The sequence below is a fragment of the Halichoerus grypus genome, chromosome 9 (genome assembly GCF_964656455.1).
Source record: "Halichoerus grypus chromosome 9, mHalGry1.hap1.1, whole genome shotgun sequence".
NCBI lineage: Eukaryota > Metazoa > Chordata > Mammalia > Carnivora > Phocidae > Halichoerus > Halichoerus grypus.
Genome location: NC_135720.1, coordinates 51,141,090 through 51,161,143, shown reverse-complemented (window position 1 = coordinate 51,161,143; position 20,054 = coordinate 51,141,090). Strand labels below are relative to the sequence as shown.

Below are 20,054 nucleotides of genomic sequence, written 5' to 3'. Positions count from 1 at the left end.
CTTTTTAAAAAGCCTCGGTTGCTCAGTTCCTGGACTACTTCCCAGAAGGAGGCAAGGAGAAGTCAGGTGAACAGAGCAGATGAGTCTGTTCATATCCTCTCCCAACTCTTCTCAGCTATTGCCAAGCTATTTGGAGTTAGATAAAATGACTTTTATGGGCTTATATGCTTTAAAACATTTTTTAAGGGGACACTCCAGATTTCAGCTTTGGTCCTCCCACTTGACTGAGGAAGCAGCTCTTCGACACTGAGCATGAGCTCTGTGGACCCTGCCAAATCCTCTCCTTCCTTGAAAGCCAGCAACTCCCTTTGGATCAGCAGAGGATGTAATCAGCATGTGGGAGTTTACACTGTGATTTCCTTGTAAAGGTTTAGGAGGCCAATTAAAGCCCAAATACTATCCACTAAACTTAGGGTTTCAGGAACTCTTGAGACAAACTAAGCACAAAATGTACCGGCTCTTGAGTATTCACGTGGAGACAGGGCCATTGTGATTCCTCTCTCTCTCTCTCTCTAATTTCCCAAATGGGACCCTCTTGGGGAAAGACTCATTTGTTTCCTGATGTTTTTCTGGCCGAGGATCTACTCCACCCCCCCCCCCCACCACAACTACATGGCAACCATCTGCCCCATCCTCACAGAAAAGCTGACTGCCCTGCCTGCCACCTTCCCTCCCACCCAGCAGCAGCTTGATGCCACTAAGAAAGGGAAGCCTAAATGAGAATCCTAAAATCTGTAAACCACAAAGAAAGGGGAGTGCCCACCTCCACATCTGTGTTTTGGTGATAAAGCTGCTGCTACCTATCAGCACAGAACAATTTTGCTGGGCAGTGATGGTATAAAGATGCACATATAGCCTGCACGTAAATGAAAAGAGAAAAAGTATCTGTAACCAACCACTGTAACAAGAGAGAGATTCTTGTTTGTCTTTACTACCTTCTAGCCCTTGTCCAAACACACTTTACATTTAACAGAGCTTTCATCATAGGGTGTGTGCACCTTTATATTCTTTTTTCATTGTCATTGCAGAGGACTCTAAACCTTCCCCCGGTTGCTACTTAGCCTGACAGAATGTCTTGCTTACAGACCATCATGCTAGGCCTTGAACAAATAAGGCTCACTGACGAACCCCTCCCATCCACCGCTAAAATTCTTGTATAATTCACTCTAACATGACTCCTCTTCTCGTGGAAGTTTCTTTTCAGTCCAACATGACCATCAGATTTATAGAGAAGTCGTAAAAATTTTAATGATTGGATCCAATTTTTCAGGGGTTGGACAAGTACCTAAAAAACATTTTTCTCTTGTACGTAAAGCATCAGATGGATATGAAACCTAGACTGCTCATCTTTTCCTAAAACCAAAAGCATATGTTGCAAGTATTAGCAACTCTTCTCAGTCCTGGTTCTGCTCTAGTCAGGCTCTCATGGGCAGCTTCCCCATTCCCTCAATTCCTCTGCCTCCCATGCTTGTGGGAAGATATCCAATACCAGACCAGATAGGATAGAAGGCTGCTCAAGTCTGGACAAGCTATGGAAAGAGTAACTCTGGAAATGCCTCACAGCTGTCCCGTCTCTCTTCTGCCTCAGGCTACATGGCAGGCACAGTGACCACAGTGACCAGTTTCCACAGTCCTCTTCCCATAGCAGGGATGTTCTCTCACGTAGAAAGCCATCACTGTCCTCACTGGGAGTTGAGGAGCATTTCAGATCATTCTAATAGCCCTGGAAGTGTGGGCCCACCCACTTCCCCACTCTCCCTAAGAACTCATCATTTTCTTGCTATGCTCTCCCATTCTGACTAGCTCCTCTCCTGGGCCAATAATAGAGATGCTACCCCAGCCATCTAGACCCAGGTCAGTTTCCTCAACCCGGCATTGAGTGCCATAAAAGGCCCCTAAATTAAATTTCCTTTCAAAACACATATAAGTCTGTTTATATTCAGCCCACTTTTGCAGTAAGGGTCCAAGAAATAAGTCAGTTTAGGATCTCTCACACCTAATCCTAAGATGATGAGAAGCTCCTAGAAGAGGGTGTGTGTGTGTGCACGCATGCAGGAGTGAGTGCATATTTCTTGCTTGCCTTGGATGGTCTTTTTTTTTTTTTTAAAGATTTTATTTATTTATTCGACAGATAGAGACACAGCGAGAGAGGGAACACAAGCAGGGGGAGTGGGAGAAGGAGAAGCAGGCTTCCCGCTGAGCAGGGAGCCCGATGTGGGGCTCAATCCTAGGACCCTGGGATCATGACCTGAGCTGAAGGCAGACGCTTAATGACTGAGCCACCCAGGCATCCTGCCTCGGATGGTCTTGAGTCTTCTTTAATCCATGAGCCAGTGACAGGATGAGCCAGTGACAGAGGGGTTGATTTGTATGGCATGGCTATGAGAAATGAATGCTGGTTTATAATCTATAATAACTTTAAGCCCCTAACAGATCTACTGAGACTTATATTTTCCCATTCCTTGTGATTCTTTTTTTTTCAATCTAGAGCCTGTAGCCTTGTAAAATTTAAAACTTTCATTCAACAATATGTTCTTATTCTGCTGAAAAGCAAAGCAAATTTTTATCTTATTGAGGGAGGAAGGAAGGAAGGAAGGAAAGATAAATCAGACCTTGGGCTCTAGAACGTAAGACTTTGCTGGTCTTGCAAAATATATAATTAGTATGCTCACAAACAAAAAGAAGTACATTTAGGTAAAAAGTTAGCTTCAGAGGTGAAATGCTGGCTCATTAGGTTAGCTGTCATAGGCTGTACGTTACACTATCTGACTGAAACGTCATCCGTCTTCCAGGGTCTGAGCTTCAAGAGCTGCAGAAAATGATTGACAGCCTCCAGAACCCCCAAGACCCTACCCAGGTGTCCCAGGCACTCCTCCTTCGAAGGGAGGTTGTATTTTTGCAGTTTGATGCTGCAGTGAGGCACGTCATCCGGTAAGGGCTGGAGCGTGAATCCCGTCCAGTTACTTGTGTAGGGCATGTGCTTCGACCATCGAGGGAGGTCACTCTTGGCAAGACTGAATAACGAGCTTAAAATAGTCACGGGCACAACCTGATCCAGAACACTGTGACTGCCAAATGTGTCTTGCTGCAAAGCCTGTCCATGTAGAATGTGTTCTTTTCGGATTATGATAGTCTTGATTTTATTAAATGTGATTTAAATATAGTTAGTTTGCATAACAATTGCTGCTTTTACTGTTCAGGTTGTTTAATTGGGAATAATATTTTTTATACTTCTGAAGATGATTCTAAGAGTTTTGTTTATTCTTTTTAGCCCTTAATTACCTTTCAAAAGAACAGAATTTTCACTGCACTTGTGAAGCCCCTGGAATTGGCTACCTGAGTTAAATTTATAAATTCAAATAAATAAATTGTAGCTATTAAGTACTCTGCATACAAAAAACAAAGTCTCTTTAGTTAATTAGTCATGACTGATGAGAAAATTAGTTTGGATTGAGAGTCATACTGTTTCTAGGATAAATAATAAGTTTTTTATGGGAAGGGAAGAGGTCAGGCCTGAGCATCTCTGCTTATTCTTAAATTGTCAAAATCAATCAACTTCCTTTGATTAATTCCCAGTGTAAGCATTTAGCCAATCAGGGGGACCTCAGGAGGCTACGCTCTTACCTGTGGATTGTAATTGCATTCCACCATTATTAGCATGGGCATCCATAGAGAATGGAAATGTAGGGATTGAACTGAACTCTATTTTCTCTTTCTATTCTGCATTTTCTTTACTCTGAGTATCTGGGGTCTCTGGATTCAAATTAATTCAGCAGAACAACAACAACAACAACAAAATAGACTAATTCAGTTTCTTTTTATTGACAGCTTTCTGAGCTATAGCTTTAGTCAAGTGGGTAGGGTATAAGACCCTAATTGTCAGGAGGGCCATTCATTAGCCCTCTGACTCTGAAACCCCAAGTCAGAATTTGTGAAGAATTTACATAGGATGAAGAAATAGAACTATACCTTGGAAGTGCTTTTCGGATTCCAGCTATGCAGGGTTCCACTTGCTACTGTTCTCCCAGGGGAACTAGTCTGCTTCCTCTAGGAATTGCTTTGAGGGGCTTTCTTTGTCTGGGCGCACTCAGTCTGCAGGAACGGAGGGCACTGTGTCCTATGTCTGGTTTCAGTAGATTCAGTATATCTTTCAAAAGACTTTAGAGGGAACTGCTCAGGATGGTAGATCTCCATGAGTCCCTCATTTATCACATTTCCTCTAGCCTTTTCATTCGGGGCTCTTTAGAGTGTGTATGTGTTTGGAGTCACACGGTTAGTAAGTGACAGACTAGAACTAGAACCTACATGCATTTGACTCCCAAGCCTGAGAACTAGGATGGATGCCAGACAGCAGTGTGGAGAGAAAAATAGACTCTGGAGAGAAAGCAGGAAACAGGAGAAAAAGAGAAATGAAAAGATAGATGTCATCCCACTTGATGATTCTAGTTGCTGATTCTATTGCTAAACCTGCAAACAAGGAAAAGTCCTCAGATAATCAAGAGACAGGAAGCATGGCGGAGTTCCCTCACACTTCCCCAAAGTTCACCAACTCTGAGCAAATCTGACTGTTGACCCCAGGGAACTTTTTGCTTATGTTAACTGAAGGCTTCTCCAGAATTTGAAAAGGAAGAACTGAACTTTCACCTGGAATGAGAGTAGCATGCTTCTATTTACTGCGGGGAAGTGAGGAAGGAGGTAGCTCAAGGACATCAAGACAGTGGCCCTATGATCACCTAATATCTGGCTCCTGCTAATATGTGGCATAGATCAGATCTGGTAGCAGGATAGATGCACGTTTCTTATTTATTTTATTTATTTATTTATTTAATTTAAATTCAATTAATTAACATATAATGTATTATTTGTTTCAGCGGTACAGGTCTGTGATTCATTAGTCTTATATAATACCCAGTGCTCATTAAATCATGTGCCCTCCTTAATGCCCATCACCCAGTTACTCCATTCCCCCCACCCACTTCCCTCCGGCAACCCTCAGTTTGTTTCCTGAGAAATCTCTTATGGTTTGTCTTCCTCTCTGGTTTCATCTTGTTTCATTTTTTTCTCTCTTCCCCTATGATCCTATGCCTTGTTTCTTAAATTCCACATATGAGTGAGATCATATGATAATTATCTTTCTCTGATTGATTTATTTCACTTAGCATAATACCCTCTAGTTCCATCCACGTTGTTGCAAATGGCAAGATTTCATTGTTTTGATGGCTACATAATATTCCATTGTATATATATATATATGCCACATCTTCTTTATCCATTCATCTGTTGATGGACATCTGAGCCCTTTCCATAGTTTGACTACTGTGGACATTGCTGCTATAAACATTGGGGTGCGGGTGCCCCTTCGGATCACTACCTTTGTTAGATGCACATTTCTAAGCACAAAAGTTTCATTCTGTCCCTGTCAACCTGCCCTCTACCAAGCTCCTGGTGGAAAGTGGTATTGTCCTCCAAGACCATTGGAACCACATTGCCCAGGGCCTGTCACTTCTGGGCATGTCCACCAACCTGCAGGAGTTATTTACTAGCTGATGCAAGAAATGCCTGAGAAGTGAGCTTATCTTTAATTTTAGGTGAAGTAATCATTGTGTTGAAAGAAAATGCTTGGGTGGTACAGCAGGTCTAATAGATCTTATCTGTTTGGCAAACTTCTATCGTAGGCCCCTGCCTGATTTTTGTGTGGCCTCTGGCCTAAGGATAGCTTTTATAGCTTTAAATGGTTGGGGAAAAAATTTCAAGAAAAGAGTACTATTTTGTGGCATATGAAAGTTATATGGAATTCATATCTCAGTGTCCATAAATGAAGTTTTTTGAAACACAGTCATGCCCATTCATTTATAGATTATCTTGGGCTGCTTTCACACACAGTTGAGTAGTTGCAACAGAGACCATATGATCCACAAAGCTGAAAATATTTACTATCTGACCCTTTAAGAAAAAGTTTGCCAACCCCAGATTTAAAGGATTGGATTCCTTTGTAATTGAGGAATGGAAGGAGGCAAAACAAAGCAAAATAAAACAAAAAGTCCCTTTATAGGAACTCTGTAGAACAGAATAAAACATGTGGCATGGAAGGTGCCATTAATCTGAATGTATTGCTGATGTTTGGAGTGATTAGGGCAAAAAAGAAGAAACTTGAGGAGATACCCTGAAGATACCAGTAACTTTTGCAGCAAGCTGGAACTGGGAGTACAGAAAGGGATCTCTAAAGAAAGCCACACCAACTTCTCAGTCCTTAAAGTTTTGTGGGTTTTCCCTTCATTTTTGAATTTATTTTTATACTCATCTAGCTTAAGTGTCTCTAAACACAGAGATATTAAAGTGTGCTTCAGAGATCTGGGGACTTCTGAGATACAGAGAAGGCCTCCTGTGAGCCAGGGCTGGCTTATGACCATGGTCCTAGTCCCCAGCGTCTTGAGAAATGAAGAGCCACACTCTCTGCCTGGCCTCCTCTGGGCTACTTTGCAGGTGCTTTTGTTGTTGTTTTGTCTTTTGCTTTCTTTTTTATATCCTTACATCCAGGGAAAACTCTAGCATGTGCCTTATGAATTTCCTGCTCCCTGTGATTTGAACCAGCTTGCCTGGGATCATGCCACAGGTAGATCTCTTGCACACAGGATGCCTGGTGTGTTAGGAAACCTTTGACTGCTTATTGACAATAAGGCAGCTGGAGGGTGGCAGAACAGTTTGGAGAATTCCGTGTATCTATTCTGATATTTTATTAGGTTGGCAGGTGCAACCTGACCCAAGCAACAAGCCGGCCTTTCATTTCAGTGGGCTTCCTTGTTTCTTGAGTGCTGCCAGCAAGCTGTGCTGATCAGACATACCCTCTCAGAAGACACAGGCCCAGGCTTACCAAATGAGGGTCTCAGTGAGTTGCAACAGGACCCCATAACCTGTTTTCAGTATTTCAAAAGGCATGGTGAAAAAGACACATTTGCCCAAAAGCTCTGCAGGTAAACAAAATGTCAAGTTTCTTTCTTTTTTTAACTGGAATTCTAAGAACTGCGATAAGGGAAAGAAGACATTTGCTTTGGTTGAATTCCCACCACGTGCCAACTCCATGGGATAGAAATCATTTTCCCCTTTTTTACAGATGAGGAAATAAAGACTGGAAAAGTTGCATAACTTGGGCCAGGTCACACAGCCTGTTGTAGCAGAGCTTGCATCCGTGCAGTTTGTCCGACTCCAGAGCCCTATTCCTTCCTTTATATCATGTTTCTTCATTTCTTCCTGCAGCTCAGAGCTGGGGCTGGAGGCTGATGCGGTGTTGAGTTAAAGTTGGGAAAATGCTTAATGGCTGTTTGGTAGAAAAATCTTTCAAAATATGGGGTCCATGGAGAGGCGGGAAATAAAAGAAGATCTATGCTAAAATATATTGGGTATCATCTTGAGACCCCTTTATTCACATAGCATTAGAAACATTCTATTGATAGGAGCAGGATGGGTCCTACAAAGGACAGTGATCCAGACTGAGGAAGGACAAAAGTGGGGAAAAGAATAGCCAGTGATTTGGTCAGTAGTCCTGCCTGTAGTTTGACTCTGGTCTCTCTAGAGAGTGTATCATAGTCTATGATTCTGTAGCTTGGACTAGCAGCCATATTCACATCTGAATGTATTATATTTTTGAATATATTTTTGAATAGTCTCCAAGCATCCATAAATTAATAGACCTAATATGCACACCAAGCTGTGTCTGGGCTGTGTCTGGGCTCTAAAACTGCCAGACATTGTGTTCGTTTGTGGCACTTGGTAGTTACAAAGTTCTGCACAGACGTGCCAGGATAAGAGAGCACGTCAGTGTTCTGTGTTCTTTTATGTGATTGTCAGTCAGGTATAGCCACAAGAAGAGAACAGAAAAGACCCAGGAAAAACAAAGTTTATTATATTCACAGGTGCTAGAAACAGGATGTATGCCATGACACACACAGCCACATGGGAAAACCACAAGGAGAGTGCTCAGGCCATAGCCTGGAAAGGCAAGGCAGGGCAGGGTGAACAGTTTAAGATCTGCTGGGTTGAATAATTCCAGTGGACTCTGGGTGGCAGAGGTCATCTCTAGTTTTCTGTTGACTAGCCCTGGGATGAATAAAGCAGAGGACTATTGCTTCCCTACGTGCAAGGGTCAGATAGAAATGGTATGGCTTTGGATTGGTTGGTTTGCATATCAAAACCATGCTCCCTGCTGAGTCCTTTGCCATCTCTAAGAACTGGCTAGCCCAAGGAGGGGCAGTCTCTTTCTTAACCAGAAAGGTCTTTAAAGATGTCAAAACATCCATAATAAACAGAAAACAAATTTTATTTTTTTTTTATTTTTTATTTTTTTTAAAGATTTTATTTATTTATTTGACAGATAGATACATAGTGAGAGAGGGAACACAAGCAGGGGGAGTGGGAGAGGGAGAAGCAGGCTTCCCGCCGAGCAGGGAGCCCGATGCGGGGCTCGATCCCAGGACCCTGGGACCATGACCTGAGCTGAAGGCAGCCGCTTAACGACTGAGCCACCCAGGTGCCCCCAGAAAACAAATTTTAAAATGTAAGCACTATATTCAAGGATTGAACAAGTAAGATGTGAACAAAGCTGGACCCAGAGGCCAAGAGAAAGAGAAATCATTCTATGGACTGGTGGGAGAGGAGAGCAGGAACGATATGAAAGGAGCCAACCAGGCAGAAGTTGTATGGGATACTGGGCTTCTGTGCTCTTGATTTGGGCTGAAAATAAATGTTTCTACTAGAATATTCTGCTTTTTGGTACCATTGTTTTGAGGAGATCCATACAATCTATACAAAGGTATGGGTGTAGAAAGTACCATGGGAGTTTAGAGGATGCTGAGAAGCAGCTGGATAATGAACTCTGCCTCACTGGGCTCCAAGTAGGCTAGAAGGTCAAACCCATTTTTGTATCTTGGACAGTTCTTGCACTTTGCTTTGTACACAGTAGGTGAATCATTAGAAAACATGTGAAAGATATGAAGAACAGGAGAAAATGTTCTCATTGAGCAACTCCAGGCTCATCCTTGAACTATCCGGATAAATCAATTATTTTATTGAGTCTCTCAGTATAAAATAATATTCAACTATCTTTTTTTAAATTCTCATTAAAATGTGAAAAGGTGGTATGATTTTTGTATTAGTACAATGGTTTGATGTAAAAATATAGAGCTCCCTTTATCTGTCTTTGAAGTAAAGTTCACAAGCCCCTTTTCCTGATGGCTAAAAGATTAAACTTTCTAATTCCATGTCATTCAGCCACATGTAGAGCTTAAAAGTGGTCAGTTTGAGATTTAAAATTAATTAATTCAAGATTAATTAATCCCCATTTCCCTTTGTTTTAATTGCCTCCTATTCACCCTGTTGGTAAGGGAGGGGTTCTGCCCTGGGGTTACGGAGATGGCCAAACACATGACACTGAACACTGGACAGGTGAGATCAAGGGCAATTTACTAGTTATATATACTCACAGCCCAGGGAAGAGGACACTGCATGCAATGCAGAGCCACAGAGGAGTTGCCCTTGGGAACAGACTGAACAACCAGGAACAACAACAACTGTGGGAGACATGCTTTGTAGTATCAGGAGGGTGTGATGTCCCCTCATTTCTGCAGGAGAATGTGATTGGTTCATTTGAATACTTTTGTGGTCTGGCAGGGAACTGAAACCACTACTCAGGGATAAGCAGGAAATGCACTCGGGTCCCTTAGATAAGGAAGGTTATTGGACTAGGAGACCTTATCTGTGGGAGCAGAGTGGAGAGGTGAACTTATAATTAAGCCATTCAAGGCCCTCTGATTTTACCAGGTGCAAAGGCAGCACATGATATTGGACCTTAATTTTAGGCCTTACACCACACCTTTCTCCTCCTTCATTGCTCTCAGACAGATGATGTAAGTGCCTGGGGGTGCTTATAAATCATCATAGCAGTTGAGGAGGAGCGGCTACTTCACCTACCCATTGTGGGTTATCTAGTCCAACCCCAGATCTCTTCTGGCCTGATGCTCAGCACCACACATAGACACTCTCTTGTGAGGGCTCAGGCACTCCCTAGGTCTTTCCCCAACACTCTGATTGTCTGCTCATCTCTGGGAGGCTGCATCATTTCCCTCAGTGCTAGTACCTCCGTCAGTCATGGTTAATCACCTTCTTTCTGATGTCTGCTTTATGTAAGACTTGGGCCAAGCCCATGGAAAATCCAGGCAAAAGTTCCCCTCTGTTTCAGGATACCCTCTCCTCAGTGTATCCTGTGTCAGCATCTTTTTTTAGGTATCCACTAGACCTAAGTTCTAAAAAGAGTCTTTCCTCGCTTACTAAACTCTTATTTCCTTTTGGGCAAAAAAAGTCATTGTAATTCATCATGCATACTTCCTTCTCTATGACTTATGGTATAAATTTCATGCGCTAGTCTTCAGGATTTTTGGTTCTTGATATGCAAAGCCATGTTTTGTTCAAAGCAAAACAAAAAGCTTCCTCTCTCAAACACCAAGATTTTATTATTTAATTTAAAATTTGGTTTTATATATCAAGAATCGTCTCTGCTATTGGTCTTAAAATAGTCAATTCAACAAACAATCCATGTCTTTGTTCTAGAGCTACAGCTGAACTGTCCAAAACAGTAGTCACCTGTGGCTATTTAATTTAAAAGTTTAAATTAATATTGATTTAGGTGACATAAAATTTAAAATCCAATTCCTCAGTCACAGTAGCCACATTTCAAGTGCTCAGCAGCCACGTGTAGTTAGTGGTTATCATACTGGACAGTCAAACTTAGAACATTTCCACATTGCATAAAGTTCTATTGGACAATGCTAGTCTAGACTATATCCACCTTTCCCTTGAGGGTTGGTGAATTGCGAGTGAAGGGCAGTGTGTAAAGAAAGAGGGGTGAGGGTTGAGGTCGTTGAGGAAGAAACCTGTGTATGTCTCAAAATGTTATCCTGCGGCAGTAATGTTGAAGAAAGTTTTGAGCTCGAGAAGCTTTAATAACTGCTTTTAATGAGATGCCCTCCATGCTTGGGTAGAAGAACATTTTTGGCAGCTGGAAACGCTCCTGCTTACCAGTCTGTCACAGACGGCATGTACCATGGATTGCCACCACTGAGCAACTCTCTTGGGAAGAGCATTTTTGCTTCACAGCTCAGCCTGCCCCAGCCACTGGATCCACGGAGCCTACAGGTACGTTGAGAGGTATTTTTATACCTATAAACAGTGTGTTATATATCAGGGATTTTGGCACTCTGTTTCCATGTGGTTTAAATTTTGCAGGGGCTCTCCCTGCTCTAGAGCTCTTTAGCCTTGCTTGGCTCCCCTTCATTGACACAGTAGAGCAGCCTGGGCCTACTGTTATTCCCAGTCAGGGTCTTTGACAGGCAAATTGGGGCAATAGCTTATCTGCTCACAGCTGGTAGCAAAACCATCAGTTGATCTTTTCTATTTAATAAATAATAATGACAGCAATCACAATACATAAATTAGGTCAGCAGCTAAGTTTTGAAGAGCCCTTCGAAGAGGTGTTATCAAATGTAATCCTGGCAACTTCTATTGCTCCTAGGCACCAACAATCTTAACCACTTTCTACAACTAAAAGGTTAAGGTTCTGGCAGACCAGAGATCAGACTGCTAGGCAGTCATGGCAGTACTAGGTCACAAACTGTATTGCTAACAAATTACCCCAAAATTTAGCAGATTAAAACAATAAATATTCATCATCTTATATCATTTCTGAGGCTCAGGAATCTGGGAACAGTTCATTGTGTAGTTCTGGCTAGTCGTGTAGATCTCTTACCGATCAAGGTATTGGCCCAGGCTGTAGTCCGGTCTGCTGGGGGAGAATGTGCTTCCAAGCCCACTCACAGGGCTGTTGGTAGGCCTCAGAAGGGCCACTTCCAAGCTCATTCACATGGGCTTCTCTGCAGGCCTTCCTCACAACAAAACAGATGGATTCCTCCAGAGCAAACAATTCAAGAGAGAACAGGAGACAGATCCCAAGGTGGAAGTCATAGTCTTTGTATTACCTCATTTCAGAAGTGACATCCCATCATTTTTGCCATATTTTATTCACTAGAAGTGAGTTATTAGTTTTAGCCCACACTCAAGGGGAGAAGACTTAAACTCCACCTCTTCCTGGGAAGAGTATCAAAGAAGTTGTGGACATATATTTAAAACCACCTCACAAACCCAGGTCTTCTGACTCCAAAAGTTCCAACTTAATGTTTATATGTTACAAAGCTAAGCCAAGTAATGCCAACATCAACCCCATGTAAGTCCCACACTTTTACATTCCCTAGCAACAAGACAATTACTCTTAGCCCAAGCCTTGAGTCTCATTTAGACCCAGAAGACAGGATTGACCATGACCATTGAGCCTGTTCCTACTGCCTTTGGATGTTGCCTGGGATTAGGTAGATGCAAGTGTCCTTGGCTTCCTGCTACCTGAAACAACTCCGAATTGTCTGAAGCCAGTACCAAGTCTGCAAGTATAGAATAGGGTCAGATGGACAGGCCCACTATGTCCAGGGCTGCATGTGGTGCCACAAGTAGTGGGGGATGCCTTGGCTGTTGGATAGTGATATGGAGAAGATAGAGGCCCACATGTTAATGTTGTAACATTGGCTTTGAGAACTGGAACACAGTGGTGATGAAGGAAAACATTTTAAGGTTCCTAATACTGAGAACATTTGAGTAAATTTACATTTGTTGATGTAAATGTGTCCCATTGTTATTATAGTATTCTGGAACTTCCAAACACTGGTGCTGACTAGTTACACTGAAGTCTTAAATACCCTTCTATGTTTGGCCAGATTCTGGAGGAAAAGAAAAAAAAATATTACTCTCTCCTCTTATCAGGGACTTTCTATTAAGAACTATTTCTACATAGTAAATAAATCATCCCATGGTGTTTTGAGTACAGACACAGAAATTCTGTTCATATAAGATGTTTATTATTTATGGACACAGTACAGCATTATCGTGTTTCTTATTTGGTTCTTTTAGGCATCTGTGCTATTCCCTTGGAGAGCATTTCTGGAAGATGGAGGACTGTTTCCAGTTATGAGTAGCAGCCCAGACACCCTAGAATATAATATGCAGGTAGGATAGGTCTTCCCACTTGTCACAGAGAGAACTGAAGGCAGACTGCAAAGTAGGTGTCATTGGGTCCATAGGTCAGTGGTGAATAATTTATGAGATAAGCAGAGGTGTTTACGGGATTATGAAGCCATAAACCCAATGATACAAGGTGAGTCAGGTTTTCTTCTGACAGAAGAGAATTATGTTCTCAGTGGTATGGGCCTCGGTTGTAGACTCAGCTGCAATTCCCATGGCCAGTAATGATCTGGGAGAGTGGCCATCCATCTCCAATCACTCTCTGGGCCTCTTAGAGAAACACCTAGGCTGGAAGTTCAGGGTTGTGGGACCAGGATCCTGGCCTGCCTGTGAACAGTGGCAGGAAGAGAACTCTTTAAGCAGGATCCATAAGGAGAATTTCTTTCAATTATGTGTTTCCCCTTGATTACCTAAGCAAATATCATTGTGTTCTCATTTTTAAAAATAGAAAATATAAAAAATATTAAGAAAAACATGAAAATCAATCGTAAATTTGCTTCAAAATAATATGGAAGTGGGGAGTGACAGGGATAGGGGCAGGACTGGCCATAGGTTGTTTGTTCTTAGGGCTGGGTGATGGGAACGATACTGTTTGCTTTTGTTTCTGCTCAAAATTAAAATTGTTTGGATTTTTTAAAGTAAAGTAGTAAGAATGGTTAAGAAAATCAATTATAGTCCCCCACTAGGAAACAATCACAGTTCACATTTCGGTTTATTTTTTCCAGTATTTTCCTTATGCATACATGTGTTTATATCTGTACTTTTAAAGGAAAATTGATACCATACTATACATTCACCATGTACAGATACCACTGTAAAGTGCTGGGAAATTTGGACTTCCACACAAAGCCAAACGTCTGATATGTTCAAGAAGGACTTTGAGCTAGGGGCGCCTGGGTGGCTCAGTCGTTAAGCATCTGCCTTCGGCTCAGGTCATGATCCCAGGGTCCTGGGATCAAGCCCCGCATCGGGCTCCCTGCTCAGCGGGGAGTCTGCTTCTCCCTCTCCTTCTCCCCCTGCTTGCGTTCCCTCTCTCACTGTGTCTCTCTCTGTCAAATAAATAAATAAAAATCTTTAAAAAAAAAAATAAGGACTTTGAGCTAGAAATGTTACTCTGATTTTTATTGATTTTCTAATAGTCAAGAGGGCAGGGCTTATACACATAATTATTCCTAGTTTTCTCCCCAAAATCATTTATAAAGGATACCTAGAGATCTTCAAAATGGGTATTTTGTTTTGTTCTTTTTTTGTTTTTAGCTGTGCCTCTGTAGGCTGAGCAACCCCGACCTTAAGGCGGCCCATGGAGAGCTGGTGGGCATGCAGCTGCTTTTGGAAGATGTACTTCTGAGCAGCAATCATATGATCATGGAGGATCCCTCCAGACAGCAAGCCACACTGGATAAACACTCTCAAGTACGTAATTGGCCAGTGCTGTATTGTACTAAAGGAACTTCCTCTCTGGGAGATGGGCCAGAGAGCCACCTCTGTCCAACAGCGTCTCCCAATGGGTCCCAGGACTGTGCAGGGGTCGCCTGTGATCCATGGTATATTCATTTCTTTTCACTTTAAAAATAGAACAAAGGTTGTGGGCAGCCCATTGAAACCAAATGGAACAAATAATCCAACTGGCTGGATTTCTTTAGGAGTCACACACATTTAGAGTTGGAAGACACATTTAGAACTGGAGTTGGAAGGACTGGAGGGGTATGACAGAGGCCCCGGGTGAACTCCTCCAGCCTTGGCTCTCGTCTTCATCACTCAGCTAGCCTGTGGATGCCTAGGCGCTGCCTCCTCTGGACTTGTCCCTCTGAAGCTCTGAGGTACCAAGAGCCTCTAGCCCACCTTATCATGACTGGAAACAATTCTGCCCATATCTGGGAACCAGACAGACTTGTCTGGACACAGGGTAAGCTAGCTGGTGCCCCCATCTGAAGAGCCTCCTCTTCCGAGCCAACCTTTCCAAGAGAGGTCTGCAGCAGCCCCCTCCAATTCCTTACCTTCAGTCCGCTCCTCAGAAACTGCACTTCGTCACCACTGAGACTGCTCTCATCAAGAGCACCATGATCCTTGTCATTAAATCCCCTGGATACTTTTTAGTCCCCTTCCAAGCTGACCCCTTGGCAGCGTTTGACACAGCGTGTCCTTCTTGCCGTCTCCCTGTGCCTGGCTTCCAAAGCACAGCTCCCTCCTAGTTTTCCTCCGGCCTTGGTAGCCAGGCCTTCTCAGACTTCCCCATAGACTCTCCTCTGCCTCCTGCCTCCCCTCTTCCTCTCGCAATCCCCAAAGTATTATTTTTTGGGTTCTGTCCCACTGCTACACTCCCAGGTCTGCATTTTGACTTCCATGACGTTAGCCACTTTTGTCTTTGTAGGCCCCTTCCTCCATAAAAAAGCATTAAAAGTGATAGTTTACAACTGTGTTAATATAAAAAAAAAATCCTATATTAAAACATTTTATTCAGCCTCAATATCCTTTATTTTCTGATTTTAAAATAAATTAAAACACCCTGTGGGCCCTAGGCACTGTGCCTTCTGTGTCTGGTCAATAAGCGTCTCCTGAACACTATTAATCCTACTATTGGCTACGACTGAGATCTTTTCAGAGTGCTTTAGTAATTATTAGTTTCTTTAATCATCACAATAATTCCATGAAGTAGGTACTTTCATTATTCTCCTTTTACAGATAATACTGAAGCTCAGAAAGGTTAAGTGATGTGCCCAAAGTCACATACCTAGTGAGGAAAGAAACCCAGATTCCAACTGAACAGTCTGGCCCTGAAGCTCCCTTCTACTCTTACCCACTACTTTCTTCCACTTCTCAGCTTCTCCCTAGGCAAACTCATCTGCTTTTGTAACTTTGACGACTTTACATGTGATGACTCATGCAATGACCATCTACGTGTCGTGTCCAAGTTTCAATCCTGTCAGATTCGTGCATTCACTTCCTTGTTCCATCCCAGAGTCCGTGTGTCCCAAACTGAGCATATTTCACTGCCCAAAACTTGCTCTTCTTTCCATATTCCCTGTCAGTGAACCACCATCTGCCCAGTCGCCCAAGCCAAAAAATCTGGACACCCATCTTTGATTTCTCTCTTATCATACCCCACAATCAGATGCTAAGTTTTACTATCCTATTACTTTAATATCTCTCAAGTTTGTCTACTGTTCCCCATCTTCCAACACCAACCCCCAATCAGCATCATCTCCTAATGTTAGGCTATGAGCCTAACCTCCAATTGGACTCCCTATATTCACTCTTGCCTTCTTCCTGTACATTCACCAGGGTAATATTTTTAAATGCAAACCTGATTATGTCACTTCCTCTTACAACCCTTCAATGACTTCCAAATGCCCCAAGAATAGAATCCAAATGCTGTAACCAGACCTTCACCACCTATCTCCTGCTGACATCTCTACCCTCAACTTCTTTCATTTTATCAAATGAACCATGCTCTCTCTCCTCAGTAACTTTGTGTGAGCCAGCCCCTCTGCTGGAAAATGTCCTTCCTTGTCCTCCTCCTTCTCTACTTCATCATCTGATCAACTGCTATTTATCCTTCAGGTTTCAACTTCCACACCAGTCTTCCAGAAGCTTTTTCAGATTTTCTACCTTTGAGCTGATGCCCCTCTGTGCCAATGAGGGTGCACTAGTTATAAGCGACAGTTGTCCTGCTCGCCATGACTTAAATTAGAAAGGGTACTAATCTTTCAAAACAAGTCTAGGAGGAGGTGGTTCAGGTTGGTACAGTCACTCAGGTTGGTGTAGGCCCCAGCTCTGCCATCATGGGTGTGTCTGAAAAATGTCTCTTTCATCCTTGTAAGATGAAAACAGGGGCAAAAAAGCTTTCTCCTTGAGGGGCTTTAACTTTTTACCAAGGAAGAAAATCCTTCCCAGAGCCTTCTAATAGATTTTCCTTGTGTCCTACTGGCTAAAATTGAGTCACAGGTCTACTTCAGGCAAATTAGGGGAAATGGAAGTGTGTTTAGATGTGCCATCTAAATTCCACAACAGAATTAGATGTTTCACTCAGAGGGAGCATTTGCAAAGCAGGCGTTGCCACCAAGTAGTACCAAGATCAAGAAGCAAGCTGGGCCCTTTGGGCCCTCTATTTGCTATTTCTTGGTCCTGTTTTTGATGGATTGCCATCCTTTCCTGACATCCCCACTGTCCCCCACCTTCGTGCTTTATCCTGTCTCCTGTTCCTTCTTTCATCCTTTAAAATACTTAGGAAGAGAAGACTTCTCTTAATATGAATATATTAACAAGGTAAGTTTGCTTTAAAGTTATTTATTTTAATTAGTTTTATTTCATGATTTGTTTTTAAATATTCATAGACAATAGGAAGCACTGGGATCTAGCCCCTCATTGGGCTCCCCGCTCAGTGGGAAGCCTGTTTCTCTCTCTCCCACTTCCCCTGCTTGTGTTCCCTCTCTCACTGTCCCTATCTCTGTCAAATGAATAAATAAAATCTTTAAAAATGAAAAAAATAATAATACATAGTGATTCCATGTTTGTATGCATTGCAAAATGATCATCACAGTAAGTCTAGTTACCGTCCATCACTATACAAAGTTAATACAATATTATTGACTGTATTCCCCAAACTGTACATTACATCCCCATGATTTTTTATTTTATAACTGGAAGTTTGTACTTCTTGATCCCTTTTACTCATTTAGTCCCCCAAACCTCCTCTCCTCTGGCAACCACCAATCTGTTCTCTGTATCTATGTCTTGGTTTAATTTTGTTTTGTTTTGTTTTTTAGATTCCACATGTAAGTGAAAGCATGCAGTATTTGTCTCTGACTAACTTATATCACTTAGCATAATACCTTCAAGATCCATCCATATTGTCACAAATAGCAGGCTTTTATTCTTTTTTATGGCTGAGTAATATTCATGTGTGTGTGTATGTGTGTGTGTGTGTGTGTGTGTGTAACCACATCTTTATCTGGTCATCCATCAATGAACACACAGGTTTTTCCAATATCTTGGCTATTGCAAATAATGCTTCAATGAACATAACATGCATATATCTTTTCAAATTGTATTTTCATTTTCTTCAGGTAGATACCCAGTAGTTGAATTACTGGATCATATGGTAGTTCTATTTTTAAGAGGAATCTCCATACTGTTTTTCATAGTGGTACACCAATTTACATTCCCACCAACTGCACAACAGTTCCCTTTTTACCCTATCCTTGCCAGTACTTGTTTTTTGTCTTTTTTATGATAGTTATTCTGACAGGTGTGCAGTGATATCTCATTCTGGTTTTGATTTACATTTCTCTGGTGATTAGTAATGTTAAGCATTTTTTCATATACTTATTGGCCATCTGTATGGGTTTTTTTTTTTAAATGTCTATTCAGATCCTCTATTTTTAAATTTTTTTGTTTTTTTGTTATTGACTTGTATGAGTTCTTTATGTATTCTGGATTTTAACCCCTATTAGGTATATGATTTGCAAATATCTTCTTCCATTCAGTAAATTACTTTTTATTTTGTTGGTGGTTTCCTTCGCTGTACAGTAGCTTTTTAGTTTGATGTAGTCCCACTTGTTTGCTTTTGCTTTTGTTTTCCTTGCTGTTTCCCTTGCCTTTGGAGTCAGATCCAAAGAAATATCACTAAGACCAATGTCAAAGATCTTACTGCCTATATTTCCTTCCAGGAGTTTTAAGTTTCAGGTCTTACATTCAAGTCTTTCATCCATTTTGTGTTTATTTTTGTATTTGGTGTAAGATAGTGGTCTGTTTTAATTTTTGCATGTAGCTGTCCAGTTTTCCCAGTACCAGTTATTGAAGAGATGGTCCTTTCCCCATTCTATATTCTTACCTACTTTGTCATAAATTAATTGATCATATATGCATGAATTTATTTCTGGGCTCTCTATTCTGTTCCATTGACCTATGTATTTATATTTATGCTAACACCATGCTGTTTGATTATTATAGCTTTGTAGTATAGTTTGAGCATGATACTGCTGGATTTGTTTTTCTTTCACAAGATTGTTTTGGTCATTTGGGGGTCTTTTGTGGTTCCATATAAATTTTAGAATTATTTATTCTAGTTCTGTGAAAAATGCCTTGGAATTTTCATAGAGACTGCATGAATCTATAGATTGTTTTGTCTAGTATGAATATTTTAATATTAATTTTAATTCTTCTAATTCCATGAACATGGAATATCTTTCCATTTATTAGTGTCTTCTTCAATTTCTTTTATCTACAGGTTATAGTTTTCAGTGTACAGGTCTTTCACCTCCTTGTTTAAATCTATTGCTTGGTATTCTTTTTGATATGATTGTAAATGGGATTGTTTTCTCTGTTTCTCATTCTTATAGTTTGTTAATGTATAAAAACACAACAGATTTTTGTATATTAATTTTGTATCCTGCAACTTTGCTGAATTCATTTATTAGTTCCAATAGTTTTTTTTGTGTGTGTGGACTCTTTAGAGTTTTCTGTATATAATATGTGATCTGCAAACAGTGACAATTTTACTTCTTCTTTTCCAATTCATATGTTTTTTACTTCTTTTCCTTGCCTAATTGCTCTAGCTAGGGTTTCCAATACTATGTTGAATAAAAGTGAGGAGAGTGGACATCCTTGTCTTGTTCCCAATATTAAAGGAAAAACTTTCAGCTTCTCACCACTGAGTATATTAGCTGTGAGTTTGTCATATATGGCTTTTATTTGTTGAGATACATTTCCTCTTTACTTACTTTGTTGAGAATTTTTATCATAAATGGATGTTGAGTTTTTTCAAATATTTTTTCTGCATCTATTGAGATGATCATGATTTTTATCTTTCATTTTATTAATATGGTATATCATGTTGATTGATTTGTGAATGTTGAACCATCCTTGCATTCCTTAACTAAATCCCACTTTGTCATGGCATATGATCCTTTTAATGTATTGCTCAATTTTGTTTGCTAATA

General features: G+C 41.2%; 1 protein-coding gene across 1 annotated transcript in view; it reads left to right on the top strand.

The window, feature by feature from the left end:
* Positions 1-10,721: 10,721 nt before the first annotated feature.
* Positions 10,722-20,054, top strand: part of LOC118524887 (coiled-coil domain-containing protein 162-like) — a 48,852-nt gene continuing 39,519 nt past the window's right edge. Inside the window, exons 1-3 of the mRNA XM_078054890.1 lie at positions 10,722-11,184; positions 13,003-13,098; positions 14,371-14,526. Coding sequence (XP_077911016.1) covers positions 11,005-11,184; positions 13,003-13,098; positions 14,371-14,526 — 432 coding nt within the window. The 5' untranslated portion in view covers positions 10,722-11,004. The remainder of the gene's footprint in view (positions 11,185-13,002; positions 13,099-14,370; positions 14,527-20,054) is intronic.